General features: G+C 47.3%; 1 protein-coding gene across 3 annotated transcripts in view; it reads right to left on the minus strand.

Annotated features, from left to right (window-relative positions):
• Nucleotides 1–6222: 6222 nt before the first annotated feature.
• grm8b (glutamate receptor, metabotropic 8b) overlaps nt 6223–21864 on the minus strand; it is a 77789-nt gene continuing 62147 nt past the window's right edge. For all 3 annotated transcript variants that reach the window (XM_046394211.1, XM_046394212.1, XM_046394210.1), the window contains 4 exons: nt 20686–20825; nt 19105–20040; nt 7728–7974; nt 6223–6843 (listed from right to left, as the gene is read on the minus strand). In XM_046394211.1, the coding sequence (XP_046250167.1) occupies nt 6794–6843; nt 7728–7974; nt 19105–20040; nt 20686–20825 (1373 nt within the window). In that variant the 3' untranslated portion in view covers nt 6223–6793. The remainder of the gene's footprint in view (nt 6844–7727; nt 7975–19104; nt 20041–20685; nt 20826–21864) is intronic.

The raw sequence follows: 21864 nt of genomic DNA on the forward strand, positions 1-21864 counted from the left end.
ACAAGAATCACAGTGTGACTGGCCTGATCTGAATATGAATATGTTCAATCTGCCAAAATAAAACACCCAGAACGCAGTGAGCGAGCACACGCCTCATCGAACATGTGCACAGCCATTATGCTCAAAAATGTCAGCCATAACACGTTTTCAAAACAACAACAACAACAACAAAAGGAAGCAAAATGTGACAGCAGTTTAATTTGGAGAGCTGATGGTAAGACGTGAGCAGACAAGCTGCCGTTTCAGGATTGGTTGCTTCTGGACGGTCTAAAGAGCAGAGGTGGAAGTCGCTCGCTTGCTTTTCACACTCCTGCACTTTCATCACACCTGGCATTTTGAATTCAGGTGAAAAAGTGCATTTTTTCCCCCACAGTCGATTCAGGTCATAAATCAAAAGTGAGAAATGCAAAAGTCAGCTCTTTGGGATTCACTTTTGCAGCTTTACATCTTTGAATTTCTCAGCTCAGGCCTTTTAAAGACTGAAACCGCACCGGAGGCCAAAGAAACTTGGATTAATGAGGACAGGTTGAATTATTTATCAGAAGATATTGTTTCACATTGGATTATCGAGAACAAAATATCATCCGCTTTCTGTATTTGTGCTGACTGTTACGCTTGTCTCATTTTTTAATTGCATAAGTTAACATTGAAAGTGTTTGAGCAGCGACGTGAGGCTTCTTTGTTGTCTTGCAGTCACCTGAGAGACAATCTGAGACGTTTGTGCTGCGACGTGATGAATGAAAAGCAGACAAAGTGGCAGGCTTGTGCTCTTCAGACGACAGGCTGAGCTCAGGCAGGATTGTCCTCTTTGACTGTGTGCTCAGAATGAGTTCCCGCTCATCAGCGCGGCAATCGATGAAACAATCAATTCTCCAAACCAAATACTGGGACTGTGATCACTTAGCTCAACAGGAAACAACTTTTCCTCTCAGCTGTTCGCCGCTGAGGCTGCAACATGACATTTTGTTCCGTCCACTGAACATGCGTATCTTTTAGCTGCTAGCAGGCAGAGACTGTGTGTGATAACATGACAGAAAGGATCCCTGCAGAGACCTTCGTGTTGGCTGGAAACAAAGACAAGAGCGACGAGCCAACAGGAAAGCAGCTGCCCTGACTGACTCACCTGACACAGGTCCTGAGAGTGCCCCTCCCCCCTCACCTCCTCCTCACCTCTCCGTCCTGCAGCTGAAAGCCAGGCCACACCTTCCTCCACAGTCTTGTTTTATTTACAGATGTAGATCTGTTAGGTCTTCTCTTCCACACACCTGTCCATAAATACTTGTCTTAATAATAATAAACAGTGCGTGTATAAATACTGCATAAACACAGAGTTATATGTGCTGTACCTGAAGCCCAGCGAGCTCATGTCGTCTCGGTGGGTCGTTCAGGGTGAGCAGCAAACTGCGAGCCGACTGGCCTCCTCTGAACCACAAGCACTGAATGTGTCGCTGCAGCTCACAGACCACCTGGGACCAAACCCACCTGCAGCCAATTAAAACCTCAGAGAGAAGCTGTGACCCCCTCCGACACACACACACACACACACACTCACGCCTGCTGGTCCTCAAGGCTGTGAATCGATACCTGAGAGGTTAAAAATAAATCTTCTGCCGTGCGTCAGCGTCCATCAGTGCTGACGACTTGTGAAATGAGCTGGCGACATGACAGGAAGGATCGATGGACACGTTCTTAATGTGAGAGCTGATGAAGTCTGCAGCAGGCGCGTTATAACAAATATTGATTATCGACCACGAAAGCACTTCTGATCAATCAGTGGCTCCTGCTTTCGTTTGCAGCCTGGACGTGTCACAGCGCAACAGAATCTGAAGCATTTAAAGGAATATTGCGCTGTTTTGTGCTCCATGTTTCCATGTTCTCCTCAGGGTTTTCCACAGATTATCAGTTACAAAGAAAAGGAGCAGATTTGTCTCACTTGGCTGTAAAACTCAAACGGACGAACCTTGAGCTGCTGCACGTCTTCACTCTTTGGCACAACATGATTATTCATGCAAACTGAAATGGTGGTTCATACGAGTTTTATTCGTAAAAATACAGGTGAGGATCCCTCATCTCCGTACGTTTGCCTCAGCTGCAGAGCTCGTGTGGTGGAGCTGATAGAGTCTGGTTCCTCTCCTGAGCTGGTTAAAGGTACACGTCATAACGGAGAACGGACGGTTCAGCGTCCTGAAGTGTGAAGCGGTGATTTGATCCGTCGTCCCCAAGCTGCTGCTCTGCATCACTTGGATCAAATATTTTATGATCATGTTGCAACCACAACAGCTGCTTGTCTAACAAAGACAACAACATGATTGGCCCAGCGTAAAACCCTTTGTGGATGTTCTTTCTGTCGACTCCGACCCAGCGAAGTCGAGACTGAACAAACCGGATGAAACAAACAAAAAAACTTCGCTGACTAAAGCTGGTCGCACCTCAGCTGTGTCATCTAAAGCAGATGTTACGTTGACTGAAGGGCAGATTCACATTCAAACAGTGCAGCTCCTCTCTGAGCCAAACCGCCATCAACGCCAGTCGATGTTAATCACATAAAGCAGGACAGCCTTCAGCTTTTTGCCTTTTCAGTAGAAAACTAATAAGCTTCTCTCTGGTGTCTGAATTGATCTGCGGCCCCTCGTATCCTCCTCGTCTCTGGAATGCAGATTTGTTTAAACAATGTAAACTCTCACGGAGTAACTGGCCCCGGGGCCACCTACAGCGGCTGGATGAAAGTGCTTCGCAACGAGGAAAAACACTACAGTGCGTCTGTCAAAGAGCCAATTAAGCTGACGTTGCAGGATTTCCCGCCGGCGTCAGACCGGTTTACTGGAGATAAGTTGCAGAGAGGAAGCTGAACCTGCCGGGATCGCTGTTATCAGTCAGAGAGGAGGAAGTGACGGGACTGCACGCCGTCGCCTCTGCATTACATTTCTGTTAGTTTGTGTGTCTGACGGATTGTGTTGCTGATGCTTTAAACACAGTGAAGGATGAAGGGGGGGAGGAGCAACATGATGACATCGTAGCGTCTTGCAGTGACAAATGGCACATGGCAGCTACACAAAGTTAGCTCCACATGGCGTGTGGTCCAAACTCAACTGGCAGCACGAGTCAACAGTACAGCTCAGGGTTAGAATAAAATTAACAACTGCATAAACAAAATTCCTGCTGTTTGACTTCTGCTCAAGTTGGAGATGTTGGAGGATGACTGGTGTTCAGGTGTTCAGGTGTTCCTGGAGTATCGAGTTCGCGTCTGAGCCAATCAGGAGCAGCGATCAGCTGTCAGTCAAGACTTTTCAACCCCTTTTTAGAGCATCAAATAACTAAAAAAACCAAACTGAGCAGAAAAACGAACACCTGAAGAAACATCCGTCTGATAAGAACGACCCAAAATGACAGAAACCATCTTTGGGGAAAAATTTATGTGACGTTTACTTTGAGTTTTTAGTTTGGCTCTTGTCCCATCTACTAACATGGAGGGGGAGGGGCTTATGAGCTGTACTGCAGCCAGCCAGCAGGGGGCGATGCAGATGTTTTCCTGAGCTCTGAGCTAACATAACAGAGCTGGGAACATTAAACAGTTTACAATCCACTCGATCTCATAAGCTCTCAGTCTGCTCTCTGGTTTGTTTTCCACCCTCCAGCGTCTGCATGCTGTTCAGCTTCTTGTTTTTCTTTTTCACTGCAGACGTTCTAAGCTTGGTATAACCAGTATTTATCTATTTATTTATAACCAGCTTGTTGACTAAGCAAACCCTGATGAAATGTTTAGCTTTCCTCCAAAAAAGCCTTTGAAATGACCTGATTATCACACTTCCTTCGCCCTGTCAGACACGCTGCCAGCAATGTGAACCTGGTGGAAAACGAAGCTCTCGTTTTAATTAAACTAAACCTAAACAACATCAAGTGTGGGTTGTTGCTTTCCCAGTACAAAACAATGTGAGCATGTGAAAGAGCTGACCTGACCAGAATGATGTCAGCCTGACACTCAGACACCACATATGTTTCCAGTGATTTCACATTTGTGGTTTTGTTGGTGAGCAGCCTGTCTTTTGTTTAAACTCTTATTTTGGACGCCTCAGTAGGATGAATTTAATTTTCCTTTTGTTGATTAATCTGGCAGCGTCCACCCTGGAGCTGAATTCTTCCTGGCAGTGACTTCATAAATACAGCCAGCGTGTTCTGCCAAGCTGCTCGGCCGATTCGTCCTCGGGGGGAGCAGATTCGGACCAGTCTGTCACATTTCTGTTTCCCAGGGCTCGGCTTCACGCCGACTCGCTGCAGGCACGACTTCGGCTGATTATTATTTTTTGTTGATGCCGGGTGCATTTGAGACGCAGGATGTCAACAGCCGTCGATCATCAGCTGCTGTGGAAGGTAAGAACCGAGAGGTCGGATGAGCGTGCCAACAGCCGAAGACGTTTTCTTCACGTTAGGACTCGTCTCCAGGTTTTCACGTCAAGGAGCCCGAACACAAATTATTTTCATGACTAATCAGTTATAATCATTTAATTTAACTTTCAGATTCTTTTGTCGAACCAGCAGTCCAAAGACTTTTCATTTACTGTCATAAATGACAAAGAAAAGCAGCAAATCCTGACGATGAAGAAGCAAATGTTTGACATCTTTGCTCAAAAAAAATGGCTGAATCGATTATGAAAATAAGTTGGCAACTAAACTTTCTGTTATCATGTTACTTATTGATGAAATCGTGGTGAAATAAATGATGAATGATGACCCCCCCGGAAACACCTCACGGACCACTGATGGTCCGCGGGCCCCACTTTGAGACCCACGGGTGTAAAAGGTCATAGTTTGGTTTGTTTGTATATTGAACCAATTACATTGTTTGTTTTCAATAACTTCCAGGTGAAAACCTGTCGGACATGCGGCTTACACACAGTCTCACCAGAATGAACTCTGACTCACCAGCAGCTGCCAAACTGCCTGACAAAACACGGACTGGGACCAGTACCAGGACCTGTGGCTCAGCAGGAAGTGCATCACCAATAAAATGGAGACACATCAGAGTGACGGAGGAACGAAAGTGAAGCGCGACAGACGTCATCCTGCGGGCCTGAACGTGAACATTTCAAATCTTTCTTTCTGAAAAATGAATTCTTCTCAGGATGTCCTCACTGCTGGACCTGAGACAGAGCAAGAAGCTGCTTATCTTAGCTTAGCACAAAGACTGAAAACGGGGAAACAGCTAGCCTAGCTCTGTTAGCCTCACTCAGAGGGTACAAAATCCACCCGCTGACACCCCGGAGTTCATGTTCATTTAATCTGTCCCCATTTTACGGCTGACTTTTCCTGTGATAGTCGTGGCTGGACCGTCCCACTCTTTCCTCTGGACTTCCTGTGTGGTTTGTCCTGGTTTCTCTGGACTTGCTGATTATCACCTGCTGCTCCTCAGCCGTATGAGCTGCGGTGCGGTTTTCCTGCCGCTCTTGGTTCACCTCACTTCACTGCTTCAAGCATGCAAACACTGCTGACGTTCTGACTTTTACACCTTTAGTCAGTCGATCACAGCTGAACGGCAGGTGAACATGGAGTTGGAGTTTAACGAGTGCGGCCGTCCTGAAGCAGGAAGCACAAACTCTTACACGAGGGCCGTCGAAAAGATAAAACCGCTGAGCCTGAGGACAGCGAACGGCCGACCGGACGGACAAATGGAAGCCTGTGGAGAAATCCAGACGAGCAGCTTCATCTTCAGGTTTCATTTCACACTGAACGCCGAGTTCTTTCCTTCCAGTCGGCTTCGAGTGTGAGAAACGGGAGGCGCGTCGAGGGAGATTAAAGCGGGACGCCCGGCGGCCTCATCGCTCACGCTGTACCTGTGCTCTTCTTCTCTGCCAGGAGATGCAGAAATATTCATTACATGCATGAGGAGTTCTCTCTGGCAGCTCGTATCGATCGGGCCGCTCCTGTTCCACAGCACGTATTGATCACATCGACTGTCTTTTCTGTTTTTTTCCCTCCACGTCTGTAATGAGGCGCACACTGAGCCAAGTCTGCTGCCAGACTGTGTGGTGTTAAAGGTCAAATCCAGTGTGGACGGAGTCTCTGTTCATTTCCTGTTCTGCAAGCTTGTTGTTACGTGTGTGTTTCGTCTCATCCTCTACACACACACACACACACACACTCAATTATTATTATTATGACAATTATTCGATTGTTGTTATTATTCTGTGTTTTTTTCCTCCGACAGACTGAAACGCAGCACCGGCGTGTGAAACTTTCCTTTATTATAAATAGATCATTTGTATAAAAACGGGCATGCTTCAATTCGACCATAGCATTTAGACGTTTCACAACCAAAAACTAGCGCTCGGTTAGCCGAGAACAGCGACAGATCATCTCATAACGCAGCTCAACGGATGGACGACATGAGACAAGAATCAGAAATTTTCACAATCACAAGTTTTTTGTTTTTTTTTTAAACGTACAATTAGAATAACAACAAATATGGTTGGTCCCCACAATTTCTTTTTTGTTTTTCTTTTTGAATGCTTGTTTTAATTTTTTGTTTGTTTGTTTGTTTGTTTTCCCGGTTACCGTCCACCTGCCTCCCCGCAGTCTCTCGGATGAGTTTGACTCGTGATCCTGTCAGGCTTTTGGCCCCGTTCAGGCTCGTTTCCTGCAGTCTGTAAACATGAAAACACCACAGATGTGTTGGTCCAGTTCAGCACTGGTCCTGGTCCCGGTCCCGGTCCCGGTCCCGGTCCTTCACACTGTTCACCTCCGATGACGTCTCCTCTGAGTGAGATTCTCCTCGGCGATTGTCCCAGGACGTCGTCTTTCACATGGCGTGGTTGGTGTAGCTGACGTAGGTGTTTTTTGTTGGTGGCACTAAGGAGAGAAAAGCAAACTGCATTTTGGTGAAATATCGCAACACTTGCACTTCCCTTCAGTCCCCTGCTGGTTAAACCTAAGAGGCTACGCGAGGAGCAGATCTGCTGAGCAGCCAAACTATCCTGAACATTCTCCATCTTTCAGCTCCACGACTGATGAGGCTCTGAGAGGAGCTCAGCTGAAGGGGCTGGAAAGACCCTCAGAACTGCAACCAGTTTCGTTAATTTAGCCTGTTTTTCTTTGAGAAAAGCAGATGTTTGGCTCCATCACTCCACAACAACTTTTTGGTAAACTCACGAGCGTCTCCTGGAGGCAGCAGTGTTCATTACAACATCACGAGTCTCAGCTGCAGTGGAGCTAAAAAGTTTGTCCTGAATTTATCCTGCGGAGACCCTGAATGTTCATGTTAAATGTGGACGAGATAAGCAGCGTCGCCGGCTCCCTAAGCGAATCTTTGTGGCGTTTCCCCCTCACGCTGAACGCTCTGGATGGATGAGGTTCAGCCTCGTGTAAAGCTGAGGAGGTGAAACTGATGTGAGAGCTGCTGCTTGTTAGACTGAACAGATGAGTTCAGTCAGCGCGGCTCTGATGAGTCAACAATCCGACGTCTCCCGTTTTTCTGCTGACGGACCGAGAAGTCGCGCTGAAGTGGAGGTGGAATCTCTGATCTGAAGAGCTCTGTGCATGCAGTATGACCAAAAGTATGTGGACACCCTTTCTCATCAGTTCAGCTGCTACAGCAGAGCTAACCTCCTCAGTTTGTCCTGCAGATCGCTAAGCTGATGTGTGTTACTGAAGTACGATAAAACAGTTTCATTTTCGTCTTAATTGGTTCTGTTCCCTGACACCTGGTTGGGCCGACTGCAACACGGCGCACTCACCGCTGGCCTCGACGCCCTCGCACAGCTCCGTCTTCACCTCGCCGTTGGGCCGCTCGGCAGCCAGCTGCGACAGCTTGCTGGTCATGGTGGCGGCGGTGACGATGGCCTTGAAGCTGCGTTTGCGCTTGGGGACGTTCTGCTCGGGGTGGAAGATGATGATGTAGACCTTCGGCATGTAGAGCATTCCCAGAGAGACGGAGGCGCTGAGGCTGAGGGAGATGGTCAGCGTGGCCGTCTGGATGTACATCTGAGCGGGGCGAGAGGAGGAAGGAAGAGTTAGAGCACAACCTGAGAAACTTTTACCTGCTAACTGTCAACTGTGATGTGAAAGCAACCGTGGAACATGTTTTCACTTTGACTTAACCAACCCACAGACACACAAAATGACATAATCATGACATCAAATGAGTAACGCCGCCTGCTCTCAAATAATCACGTTTGCTTGACATCGAGGACGCAGTGAACATAAACAGAACTGGTTTACTCGTAGCCTTTCAGCGGATTCAGCTGTCGCATCTCGGCCTCGCGACCCGAGTGACTTCGCTTCACTTCCTGCCCATGAAGCTGATGATGTGAACAAGAGGAGCTACATGATGGTCTGAAGGACTGAACTCAGCACTTCTAATTCCATCCGCCCTCATTAAACACACAGATGGTCCACTCTGCTCGCTTCATCTACTGGAACAAATCCGGTGACTCGTGTTGGTGGCTCATAGTTTTCATCTCGAGGTTTTACTCTCGGTCAAAGTGGTGACCGTCAGGCTGCACATTCCTGTTGTGTGGCTGGCGACGTAACAGATGGGTGTTTGGTTCGGTCCAAACTCAACACGGACCTTTCAAATTAAAAGCCTAAAGGGAGAGACTTTTAACAGGAAATCTGTGGGAAGCGATTACACTGACAGCAGCTTTGTGATCAGAAAAGAGCAAAGTAACGAGTGCTTAGAAACAGCTTCTGTGTTTTGAGCACTGAGTCTGACATGACATGAATGCACATTATACTGAATTTATCAAGGCAGTCAAACGGTCCACCTGAAGGCCTGCTGGGCCCGCTTTGGCCCCGCTCAGGATGCAGGACCAGTCCTAAAGCCCCCACCTGAAGGCCACGAGCAGCGCTGTGCTGCGTGTCATGTCGGTTGGCATAACTGCAGGAGGTCTGTGGGAATTTCTTTTTTATGGCTATGAATAAAAGCAAAATCATTAAACCTTTTTCAATGATAAGAAGAAGTCCAACGCTGTGATTACTGGTCCACATAAAGATTATTATATGAGACAAACACTGCCGATCGGAGCTGGAGCTGATAAAGCCGGCTGTACCCCTTCACACTGAAGACAAAAGCCAGATGTTAGCGGGCTTTTTGTCCAGTGTGAGAGGGGTTTAATATAAACTCGTTTCCATGGATGGTCTGATTCTGTGTGGTCCATAAAACAACAAAGCTGGAGTACAATTAAAACCCGTGTTTCTGGTGAGGTCTGTTTTACTGCTGGAGCTCCATCATGTGAGCAGCTGGACCATCGTTACCCAATAATCTGTCTCCAAACAGGACAACTCTCTCCCTCCCCTCCCGTCTCAGTTTGACAGATGACCCTGAACGCATCATTAAGTTCCGTGCTGCGTTTATGAGCTAATAAAAGACCATCGATTCTCTGTGTTATCTTTGTCTGCAGTGTGAGGCTCTCGAGTGCAACTGAGTCTTTACTGACAGATTTTAAACACTTGATCCACAGTTGCAGTCTGATGCTGAACCCTGACTGGACTACGCAGAAAATATCACAAGAAGAACTTCAACCACATCGCAACCTCTGATTAAAAAACGGTAAATTATAATAAAGGTTCTGACTTGTTGCAGGTTGAATCTGCAATCTGCCGCCCAGTGATGTTTTTTGATTGGGCAGCAGCAGGCTGGAAACCCTCCACCACAGAAGAAATAAAGATGGCTGACACATCTCCACTTCCTGCCACTCTGCAAAGACGACGCTAAAATATCCCTGATACGAGTGCTGCCATCTTGTTCTGGTGATGTCAGTGGAGCCAGAGTCTGTGCAGCTGTGATTGGGGGGTGGAGTCACAGTATCGAGTTCCCGCCCACACACACCTGTCTGAGCCAATCAGAAGCAGTGCTCAGCTGTCAGTCATGATGTTTCAGTACCGTTTTATAGGATCAAATAACTAATTAAACCTGAACTGATCACAAAAATCAAGACTTGAACAAACATTACTGTGATAAGAACGACCTAAAATGCCAGAAACCATCTCTAGGAAAAATGTATTATTTTTTATTTTTACGTGAACTTGAGGTGTCCTGCAGTCAACCACCAGGGGGCTTCCAGATGTTTTGGCTTCAGCTCTCATGTGGTCCATGATTAGAAATCCACTACATTTATTTGACAACTTAAGGTCGTTTGCAGATTCAGATTATTCAGTATTGATGAGCTACTTGTGAGTGTATCCAATCAGATACAGCTGTGGGTGGGACATTGCCTGTTTGTCATGACGCTTTAGCTGCCTTTTGATAGCATCAAATAACTAATTAAAACTAATTAAATATTTAATTAAAAAAAATTAGCTGTCATTTTATCTCCATCCATGATGCTGACAAAACTCATTTTAGGGTGAAAACCAATCATCTGCTGCAGCAGGAGGACACACACACACACACACACACACGCACAGCATACAGAGCACGACCAGGCAGCACAAACCTTTGTTTTCCTCTGTCACGACTCACCTATGAAACAAAACACAGCAGAACTGCCATCGCCTGCATCACCATGGCAACCGCATCACATGAGTCGAGGCCCGGGTTAATGGTCCTCTGACTGAGCGTCAAAGTGTCAGCGGGGAATCCTCGACGGGGCTCCGCTCAGCCACCAGGACGGAGACGGAGGACAGGAAGGAAGGAAACGCGGTGACAGATGGCAAGTTTCCCCCCAAGAGCCCAAAACAACAACGGGCGCTGATTCCACCGACGCATCAAGGAATCATTATGAAAATGTATGACAGACAGCAAAGCATAAACTCATTTGTGGGCCTGAGAGGAAAAACAAGCTCTGAAGTGATTGATGGGGCCTCTCCGACACCAGCTGTTATTACAAAACCAACAAACAGCGTGAAGGTCGGAGCAGCGTGATGTAAAGGAGCCTCGTGGAAAACCCTGACCCCGAGTGCTGTACTACTGAGTGTCCTCCTTTGGCACGCCAACACGGGGCAGTGGAACAGGAGCTCAGGAAATGATGCAGATCCAGTGTGTTTGTGCATCTGCATCACGGTGAGTCCCTGACTTTACATCTGGACTCATCATCAGGTCAGTCAGAACTTTGATATGACAAACCGGGCCAGTCCTGTTTGCTCAGTGGCCACCTGACCATCACACCAATGGGGACGTGGTGGCACTGCAGTCTAAGTACATGGACATGTGTGTGGAACTGCTCCCCCCTTTGCATCACCTGTGGCAGCTTCCACTCTTCTGTGAAGGCTTTCCACAACATGTTGGAGTGTTTCTGTGGGAATTTGTGCCCATTCATGCAGTAGAGCATTTGTGAGGTCACACACTGATGTTGGACCAAAAGGCCTGGCTCACAATCTCCGTTCCAGTTCATCCCAAAGGTGTTGGATGGGGTTGAGGTCAGGGCTCTGTGTGGGCCAGTCAAGTTCTTCCACACCAAACTCATCCAACCATGTCTTTATGGAGCTTTGCTTTGTGCACTGGGGCACAGTCATGCTGGAATAGAAAAGGGCCTTCAACAAACTGTTGCCACAAAGTTGGAAGCATAGCATTGTCCAAAATGTCTTGGTGTGCTGAAGCATTAAGATTTCCCTTCACTGGAAGTCAGGGGCCGAGTCCAAACCCTGAGAAACAGCCTCATACCACACCTGAATTTGAAAATAAAGTGGTGTGCCCCAATACTTTTGTCTATACACTGTATGCCATACGTGGAAGCTCAGTGGTTGCAGTTATTGATCTACAGTGCAGTAAACTACAGTAAACTTCACTTTTTGGGAATGAAAAAGCTGCACAAAAAAGCTTAAAAATTTCTCAGTTCTGTCAAATTTTATCCATCACTAATTCTGGGAGGTTCTGAACATACTGAGCAAACCAGATTCAAGCTCAGTGCAAGAATCATCAAACTTTAAATCCTCTGAAGGAAGGAAGTTCATGAAGGTTGCGGAGGTTAATGGAGGGCTGAGTCGTGTGTCCTCACAGCTGTCTGTCTCCCTGACCCGGTCGTCCCCCCTTCCTGTCTGATCAAAGCAGAGCTGGTTCAAGGCTCAGGTGTGTGGGAGTCTGATCCGAGAGCAGCTGAGGCTCCTGAGTGAAACTGGAACATCTGTAATCAGCAGGCTGCAGGACAGACGAGGCCAGCTGGAGGAAGCTACCGAGGATATTCCGAATTATTAACGCATTTCTCGTCATTCAGGAGTGTTGATCGAGGTTGAGTCTCTCTGCAGTGTCGCTGAAGTACATTCACGTCTTGCGTCTGGGGCTTCCTCTCAGTCTACAGTACACACTGTGCTTCACAGAACCCTGCAGTACAGGCAGGTCCAACTGTGAGGCAAAGAATCCGGATCTGCCAGCAGTTTTAATGTCCCTCATCTGCTGTTTGTTGGAGTGAAGCTAAAGTGCCTTAAACTGCAGTTTCATCACGTTTTTCAGAAAAAAGAAGTAACGGGGAAAAACGAGCTCTGCATCCCCGCCACGTCTCTCTATTCAGATTTACAAAAGTCAGCTCTTTCGGTCTCTCTGTAATTACACGGTCCCTCACTGGCTTCCCGTTGTGTTAAGTGTATCAGCTGCTTCTTGACACACATCTACAGAAAGATAAAATCCTGAATTATCCTCCCAGCTCGGATGTTTTTAGACTCCACTGGGCCCCGTCGGGGTTGCAGAACAGCAAAGTTTGGGGCTTTCAGGGGCTCGACTGAAAGCTACATTAAAAAATATGAGTTCATCCGTCGGGTTTGATGAATTACTGAGGTTCAGAGCATCACATCAGCTGAGCGAGGGAATCAGATCAAAATGCCGCTGAGTTGCTCAGAAGCAGGACACCATTGCATCCCGGCGCCGTCCATGTGAAACGACTCCCGTCAAGTAGTCACCCTGAAGGGTCCAGCCAGACCGACTGCAGTTATTCACCAGTGAATCCAGCAGGAGGACGTCTCACGGTCTCTGAAGTTAACCCCCCAAACGACAGCTAAGGACGGCTGGTAATCACACCGCAGTTAGCATTGACTTTCTCTCATGAAGAAGATAAGCAGTGGAGCAAAGCTAATCGCCGCTCACACACACACACACACACACACACACACACACACACACACACACACACAGTTTCTATAAAGAGAAGGAGGATAAACTGGTAGCTGTGAAGAGGCTGTTGCTGCTCGTTAGTCTGAGCTTCACTTTTGTACAGCAGGAGGAAGTGGAGACACGTCGTCAGTCTTTATTCACGTCAATGGCGCCCACCCCGAAGTATTACTGAACCACACCTGCTGTTACCGCAGTAACCAGGGGTGGTGCCAGACCTTGAGGATTCCAACTTAGAGATCATTAAAACTCAGACCAGCTCAGGACGTCCCATATTCAGACGTGTAAAAGGACAGGAGAAAGGAGGTACAATCAGAGTGAACACCTGTAGTGTTATAAAGGTGCTGCTGTCGTCCATCAGTGGAAACTTTACGCCTGAATGATTCACGATGATCCGCTTGTTTTCATTTCAGCAGATCGCCTCCAAAACGCAGAGGAACATTAAGGATCATAAAGAGACAAGGTTTCCAGTTAGCACTTTCACATACATGGCAGTGCTCTGATTACCTGGAGGATTCGTCTTAAAGGAGCAGTCCGAAGCTGTGCGACTCGCATCGCCTCCTCCTGAGTCCTCCTGTGTGGTTTGTGAAATCAGGCAGCCTACACGTGTCAGAGAGGATGCAGGCATGTTTTGTGTGATTGTGATCCTCCCACATAAATCCTGGCAGCGTGAGGCAGAAGCAGATGCTGATAACAACACTAATAATAGCACCGTTAGCATATTAATATGATAAAGTAGCTCATCAGCTGAGGTCAGAGGAGTTGGATTCCCCGGAGGAGCTGCTGTGGCTGCAAGCTGCATGCTAATCTTCTCTGGGATCCTCCGGCTGAATACCAAAGCCTGGTTCATTACGTATGGAGGCAGCGAGACTCCGTCCCGGCGGCCCTGACTCCCCTCAGTCTACCTGCATGTGAATGCCTCCTCAGGTGGCCGTTGCTGCGTTCAGGGCCCAGCACCTTTGATGTGCTGATCAGTGATTCTCAGGCTTCACTCTGTCTGCTACAGTCGACTGCTGCTGCTACTGTAAATGTCAGCGAGCGAGCGTCCGGCTCCACCTTTAAGATCAGCTGATTAGTTCAGGCACGCCACAGTTCAGGTACAGTCCAATTATCCCTGGGCCGCTCTCAGACTGTCCTTGCAGGTCAGGTCTCTTTTTTCAAAGTGAATTCATGCAGGGTCAGGCTTTCCACAGCTCAGCAATGGAAAAAGCTTTCAGCGGTACAAGTTAAAGGACAAAAATACTGAGAAGACGGAGGAGGCTACATCACGCTGCGCACTATTCGACTGCTGTATCAGCTCTGTGGAATTACTTTGCATTTCCGTTATTTACTAGTTAATCAAATATTAGTGACGTCGTGCTATGAAGCACACATTTCTCTTCCTGTTTTATGTTTTCTACACGTGTTGTGTGTAAATATTGTGGCCTGTTCTCAGCAGTCATATTTTTGTCTTTCCCTGTGTCACAATTTTAAACCCAACAAGGATTCGTTTGACTGTGAGCTCTGATCATTTCATCCAGACAGTGAACACGTTAGAGAACAGCAGATTCTCACACGCTGGATTTAGACATCCAGCTTGCAGACAGTGTGGTGAGATGTGTGTGTGATGAGTTAATTATACTGAACCAGATGACAGAAACCCTCCTCGCTGTCATCTTCATCGACTGGATCTGCGACTTCTTGAAAAGTGTAAAGTGCAAATGAAAACCTGCAGCGGCGATGAGTGTTTTGTTTCAGGGCTTTTCTTAGAATCCATTTTAATAGCGATCTTCACGCAGTCACTCCCACAGAGTGACAGAAATGATGACAGGAGGCGCTTCTTCCCGAGATACACTCTATAGACAGAAGTATTGGGACAGCTGCCCTTCACACCAGCAGGGACTTTAATGACGTCTCATTGTAAACACACAGACAGCTTTGTAGCTCTAACAGCTTCCACTCTTCTGTGAAGGCTTTCCACAACATGTTGGAGTGTTTCTGTGGCATCAAGCATTAAGATTTCCCTTCACTGACAGCCAGGGGCCGAGCCCAACGCCTGACAAATAGCCCCATCCCAATACTTTTGTCTATATAGTGCATTCTCTGCCTCCTCTCTGGCGGTGGTTGCAGTGACTGTAGCATTAGTCTTTCATTCCCGGAGGCCACCCTGTGAGAGGATGTGTGTGTTTGTGTTTGTCTTCTAACTCAAATCACTTAAACCCCCCAAAGTGCTGCAGCTGCACACAGACGACCTCAGCACAGCATCAGCAATGCAGTTACCTCTGGCAGGCAGGAAAAGGGAAAGTAAAGCATTCATTCAGTCCTTTTCTCGTTGCCTCACACCTTCCCGAAGCTTGAAGTGGGTCTCCATAATCCGACAATCGCAACTCGCTATGAAGCCACAACATACTGGTCCCAGTCGGGTTTGCAGACTGTACAAGTCAGTACTGGGACATCCCACTTTCTGAAGAATTTGTCAAAAACAGATTAAAACTTTATTTCAAGACTGCATCGATCTATGACCTCCTTAATATCAACGGAAACCACAGTGAGTGAGTGGCAGGAAGACCTCAAAGGGAAGAAATGCTCTCTGAAACGTCTGATTAAATTAAAGTTTAGTCTCACAGCAGACATTCAACACGTCAACGTTCCTCCTCGCTGACAAAACGAGCCGTCACTTTCAGCTTCACAGCTGCCGTACGTCACAGAAGTGATGGTGACGATGATGATGAAACTCCAGGAAATGGTTTTTCTCCAAAGGGGATCTAAAGCACTGAGGAGCACAGAAACTTTTCTGCTGATAGATGAAAAAAAGAGTCAAATCAATCTGGAGGAGTCTGGCAGACGGACGAGGAGGAAGGGGAAAACGTTTTGGAATGAATTCACCAGAGTCTTTTCCCGAGACGCGTTACAGTGCAGCTCGGGGACAAAATAACACCTCATGGAAAGGACTGAGACGCCACTTCCACCTGGTATTAAAGTTCACACAGTTCACACAAAATGAAATTCTTCTGTGGTTTAGCAGAAAGCTGCAAAAGGTGAACTGCTGCCTTAACCTGTGATCTTTATCTGTAGGTTTCATCTGGATCACGGAAAGCACACGCTAACGCATCTGCAACAAACTCACAGCAGTTTGCATCAAGTTTCTCTCGACTCGTTGTTGACCTCCACTAAACGAGCAGGCTGACCTCCGACCTGCAGCCCTGACTGTAGTCTGTTTCCTGTTCGTTGGCACTGAGCTTTAAGAGCAACTCCAACAGTCTTTTCTTTCTTTGACTTCTGCTTGGAAACAGTTTTGTCTTCTTTGTGTGAATGGACAGTACAAACATATTGTTCAGATCTCTGTGATGAGGATTTCAGGACCAAAATACTGTGGAAAAGAAAACGGGCTGATGCCCACAGGTGGGAGAAGCAAACCTGAGCTGAGGAAAAACCCTGCAGCTGATGTTGTTTTCTACAAGGCAACAACTGCACTTCTTTGATTTGCTTCAACTGCTTTCACTTCAGCTGACATTTTGTTTCTCAGGCTTGAACTGACACTGACCACCATTTCATCTTCTGTCTCTCCTTCCTTTACAACTCACAATGTAACTTCTTCCACGGCTTTGACTGAATCAGAGTTCTCACTTCAGCTTCACTAAATGCTTACACTTCAGCTGATACTTCAAGTTCCCTCAGTGAGTTAATGCATACACACGCACACACACACACACACAGGCAAATCAAATCAGATGTGAATGGAAGCAGGCTTGGATTTAAATTTTAAAAGTGCATCTGCTGAAAAGGTGTTTTATAGATTCATCTGGGCTGATTTCACGATGAAACGCGTCACCTTGTTCAGGTTAGCAGGTGAGTCGGATCAGTTTGAGCAGCAGCAGCAGATTAATGAAGACATCAGTGTTCAACAAGAAGGCCTCGGGTGTCTGCTGTGTTTCTCTCCACAGATCACACTGTGGACACTCAGGTCTCAAAGCTGAAACTTCATTTCTCCTGAACTCTGAAATGTTCTTCTTAGTGGACTGTAATCTGCTGCTTTTGGCTGCAGTTTTCAGTGAAAACCTGAGATCTGCTGCAGAAGATGTGGTTTCCGCCTGCTGGGCTGCTCGGCGCGACACCTCGGTCTGTTTGGGGACGGTGACGTAATCTTCGTCTGAACGTTTGGTCCAAATCTGCTGCATCAGTCCTCTCTCTGGGTGGAAATACCCCGAGGCAAAACCCGAAACTGCTTTCAGCCCCTTCTGGTCCTGAGATCAGAATAAGTCTGAACACGCACATCGTTAGCCACGGGGATCTCCTTCAGTGAATCGCTGCACCTCTCCTCAATATGAGTGTGTCCAGATGTTACCAACACATCTGCTCGGGGATTGTGCTCTGACACACTTCCTTCACTCTGGATCACTTTGTGTCACATTGTCAGTGACGTCGAGCGACAAGAGGAACCAGACTGAGATGCATCGGAAACAAATTTTCAGACTTTCGGGACAAAATCCAAAATCCAAAATCTGATTCGGGCTGTCAGTCTGGACAAGATTTTAGTTCACATCTACTCCTCCATATTTCAATCCATCTAATAGTGTTGAAATATTCCACCACAAAACAAACGTTTGCCAGCACCACAGGAAAACAGGAAGAGGATCAGCCTGGTAGATTTCAACCCCCCGGCTCCTTAAACATCTGAGTGAATCTTTGAAATAGCTGCTGAGGTATCTCAGACTGAACCAAAGGAGGTCTGACCTACAGCTGTGGACATTTTAACAATGTGTGTGTTTAACATCCACCACCAGAAAGAATCCTGTATGGACGCCTCGTAAGCTCCAGGTTCAGGTCATACCAACATTACAGGTTGGGTTCCTGCAGAGCAGAAAGCATGACGGTCGCTCAGTGAAGGCATACATGGGAAGAGGAGGGGAACAACATGCAATAAGGGACTCTGAAGCGTATGTAACTCTGTGCTGGCTTTGAAGCCTGACCCGCCTGAACTCAGTGAGGTCAGCTCCAGTACGTTTCAGGCTGAGATTCAAGGAGCTGTGCTGCTTTCACCGATGTTTCGCACACAGTCTTGAAAATCTGATGTCATGTCCAAATTAGTGTCATTATCAGTCATGCAGAATGTTCCTCAGTAAGTGATAAATTATATTGGGAGGAAATCTCAGTGAATCGCTCCACCTGTCCTCCGGATCTCCCCACAGACACAATAATGAGCAAAATCCTCCATCTGGCAGCTCCCTCGCAGCAAACTCAACCCAAAAACTGTTGTCTGAATGTGCTAAATTTAATTCTGCTCTAATTAGTTTTGTGTCAAGAGGCTGCAGAGCAGGCTGGGCTGTGCCTGTGGTGATCAGAAACCAATCAGTCATCAATAAGTAAGTCAGTCAGTCAGTCAGAACAGAGTAAACTCTGATTCAGAAACAGTCTGTCTCTGAAAGACATCACAGCAGCAGTTGGCCTTCGGTTTGGACCAATTTATTGGCCATTAACGGCTAACTGTTAGCTGCTGTGTGTTGGTCAGTAAATCTTTATGTTTGTAAGTGTCCATGGAGTTTGAAGGGTCATGGAGTTTTGTGTTGATTTTCCAAAACCAAAAGCTGTAAAGGATGGATTATACAGCATGTGTGTCTGCTCTAATCCAGTAAATGTTAGCATGTGTGGCTAACTAGCCTGTTGTAGTACTAACTAGCACGACTGGACTGAAGTCAGCAATTGTCAAAATTGTGATGGTGTTTTGGATGATGTGAACAGAGTAAACTGTGGGTGATGTGCTGACACTGTCGGCCTCTAACATCCTACTTTCAGGCTCAGAAGGTACAGCAGGGTCGCAGTTCAAGACCCACCAAAATGAAAGGTTCCTCTGGCACGACACTGAATGGTCAGGTCAACACCCTGTGCAGCTGTGTGAGTGAACGCACAGTTAACAAAACCTATGAGCACCTTACTGAAACTCAACCTCAACCTTATCATTTCAGCGTGTCAGGTTATCTCGCTTTGTCTTAAAACAACACAGCAGCAATTCCAAATATTCCCAATAGAAGAAAACGTAGAAGTTGTGAGTGAGCGTAGAGGCTGCTGCTGACTGTGTGTGTTTCAGTCACACTCACCCGCTCTGCTGACTGAGCCGTGCCGAAGAAGATGGGGATGAAGGCGAGCCAGATGATGCAGGTCGTGTACATTGTAAATCCAATGGGTTTGGCCTCGTTGAAGGTCTCAGGCACGCTGCGCGTCTTGATGGCGTACACAGTGCATGTGACCATCAAGAGGATGCTGTATCCCAGTGAGCAGATGAGCGACAGGTCAGAGATGTCGCACTTCAGGACACCGCGAGCATTCTCCGGATCCTGCGTTCGCTGCTCGCCGTAGTCCACAAAGGTGTGTGGCGGGTCGGCGGCGAACCACACGAGGACACCCAGGAGCTGAACTGAGATGAGCGAGAAGGTGATGACCAGCTGGGAGGCTGGTGAGATGAACCGTGGAGCCGTCACCGCCTTCTTTCCCTGCTCAAAGATGCGGTGGATGCGGTTGGTCTTGGTGAGCAGCGCCGAATAGCTGAAGCACATGCCGAGGCCCAGAAAGATGCGGCGGAAGGTGCAGACGACAATATCGGGTGCAGCGATCATGGGGAAGGTGATGATGTAACACAGGAAGATCCCCGTCAGCAGCACGTAGCTCATCTCCCGCCCTGACGCGCGAACAATCGGCGTGTCATTGTAGCGGATGAAGGTGGCAATGACAAAGGTGGTGGCGACGATGCCCAGCACGGAGATGAAGACGGGCAGCAGCGCCCAGGGCGAGTGCCACTCCAGCTTGATGATGGGGATGGGCTGGCAGGCTGTTCGGTTCTGGTTGGGTCTCTTCTCGTAGGGACAGAGCTCGCAGGTGAACTCGCTGGCCTGGAAGTGGTATCCCTCGCAGCGTTCGCAGTGCCAGCAGCACGGGACGCCCTTCACCACCTTCTTCCTCTCGCCGGTCCGGCAGGGCAGGCTGCACACGGAGGCCGGCAGGGAGGAGTCGCCGGCGGTCCACTGCAGGGCCTCCATCTGAGGGAGGAATCAGGTCAGTGAGACAGGATTTACTCTCAAACGTCACACACTCTTCCACAAAAACTATTTCGAGTCAGGAGTTGGAGAAGGCCCGTAATGTCACCTCGTGTGTTTGTCACAGTTGTGAAAAGAAGTTGTGGAATCACACAATTGCCCCCACACAAAAATGAACTGCACTGCGAGTCTCGTGTTTGGGTCACTTTGTTCATAATGTTTCATTATTCGTTGTGTGTCCTTTATTCCTCTATCCATTACATTGTGACAGCTTGGGTGTTTTAACTCTAAAATGCTTGAAACGTGACTTGGCTCCTGACCAGCAGGGGGCGACGCTGCAGTTCTACTGTTAAATTAAGTGAGAAAAACACAGATTGTGGCGTTCACTGCTGCTGATGTGTTTCTGGTTGGTGCAGAACAAATCATCGCTGCAGGGCTTCAGACACGACTGCACACCAATAAATTATTTTCATCTCTTGTGGAGCAAACATGTTTTATTGAGTAAGCAGACCTTGAGATGAGAGATTCTTGTATCAAACAAAATATGATTCAGATCCGACTTCAAACCCAAACTCATCTCCTCATCACTGTCCCTGTCTGTCCACTGATGCTGACAGAGTAAAACAGACTGAGATGGTTGGTGCTTACGTTTAGATGCAGCTGATTGGTCCAGTGTCCGATGACCTTGTACTCTGCCGTCGACCTGTTGTTGATCTGATACTGGAAGATGTCGTAGCGTCCCGGAGCGTCGCCGTTCTCGTTAAAGGTGACCGGAGTCCCTGCGCTTCCTGTGAAAACACACAGAAAAAAGACAAAAGGTTAAATACAAGAGAAACACGAGACACGAGATGTGTTCAAACAGCGTTAGAACTCGTTCAACTGGGTGTTGCTTCACATTAGGTGACTTTTCTAAGATTTTACTGCCATCTTGAATAATTTATGGTTCTTGCTGCAGGACATGTTGACATGTAGACAGAAGGATGATTGAGCCATAAGCCAAATATAGTCGGATTCATAATCAAATTTACTTAAAGGGTAATTCTGTCATGTTTTGTGTCTGAGTGTTGAAATGGTCCAGCTGCTAAACAGTCTGCTATGTAATCCCTCCGGACGGCTGCACTCCGTCAAAGTGCGTTCTCTTAAAGTGCTTGCTGTTGCCTCCGACGGGCGGAGATCGTTTCTCTAAGTGTCTGACAACATGATGCAAAGGATCCCTGCAGAGATGAAGCTCTTTGTCGCAGAGGAAGAAACAAAAACAGCCGCCTTCGCCGTCACCAAAGCCACCAAGACTCCACGTGCAGAGACGTGCAGAACATCTTAGCTCGAACAGAAGCACTCGGGCCTCAACGCCACAGTGCAGAAATGCTCCGTTACGAGTGTGTGTCTGTGTGGTCTTTCAAAGCTCTCAGCCTGAGTCATCTTCTCACAGTTTCGCCACACAAACGTGTTGTTGCCATATTTACCGAATCCCTCCTGCCGCGTTAAAATCACACGTTGTCTGAGTTCACACTTTGCCGGCAGTTTAATGACAATTTAAAAAAAACATATCATCTGAGAACAAAATGCATAAACATTTTCATCCCGACTGGTCGACTGAGCAGCCACTGATATGCAAACAGTGTTTATGTACGGACATTTCCATGGGGTTCATTTCATTCTTAGCAAAGAAAACGTTTTCACGAACGTGTAAATAATTTCTGATTGTCTCCCTCGACAGGTGATTCGATTCCAAACATCTTAAGTCTGTTTCTTCATTTGTGGCTCTGGAGACTTTGAACGTTGGGACGTTCAGTTAACCCTCTTGAACCTGATGCTTTGTTTCCTTTC

The sequence above is a fragment of the Scatophagus argus genome, chromosome 7 (genome assembly GCF_020382885.2).
Source record: "Scatophagus argus isolate fScaArg1 chromosome 7, fScaArg1.pri, whole genome shotgun sequence".
In the NCBI taxonomy this organism is placed as follows: domain Eukaryota; kingdom Metazoa; phylum Chordata; class Actinopteri; family Scatophagidae; genus Scatophagus; species Scatophagus argus.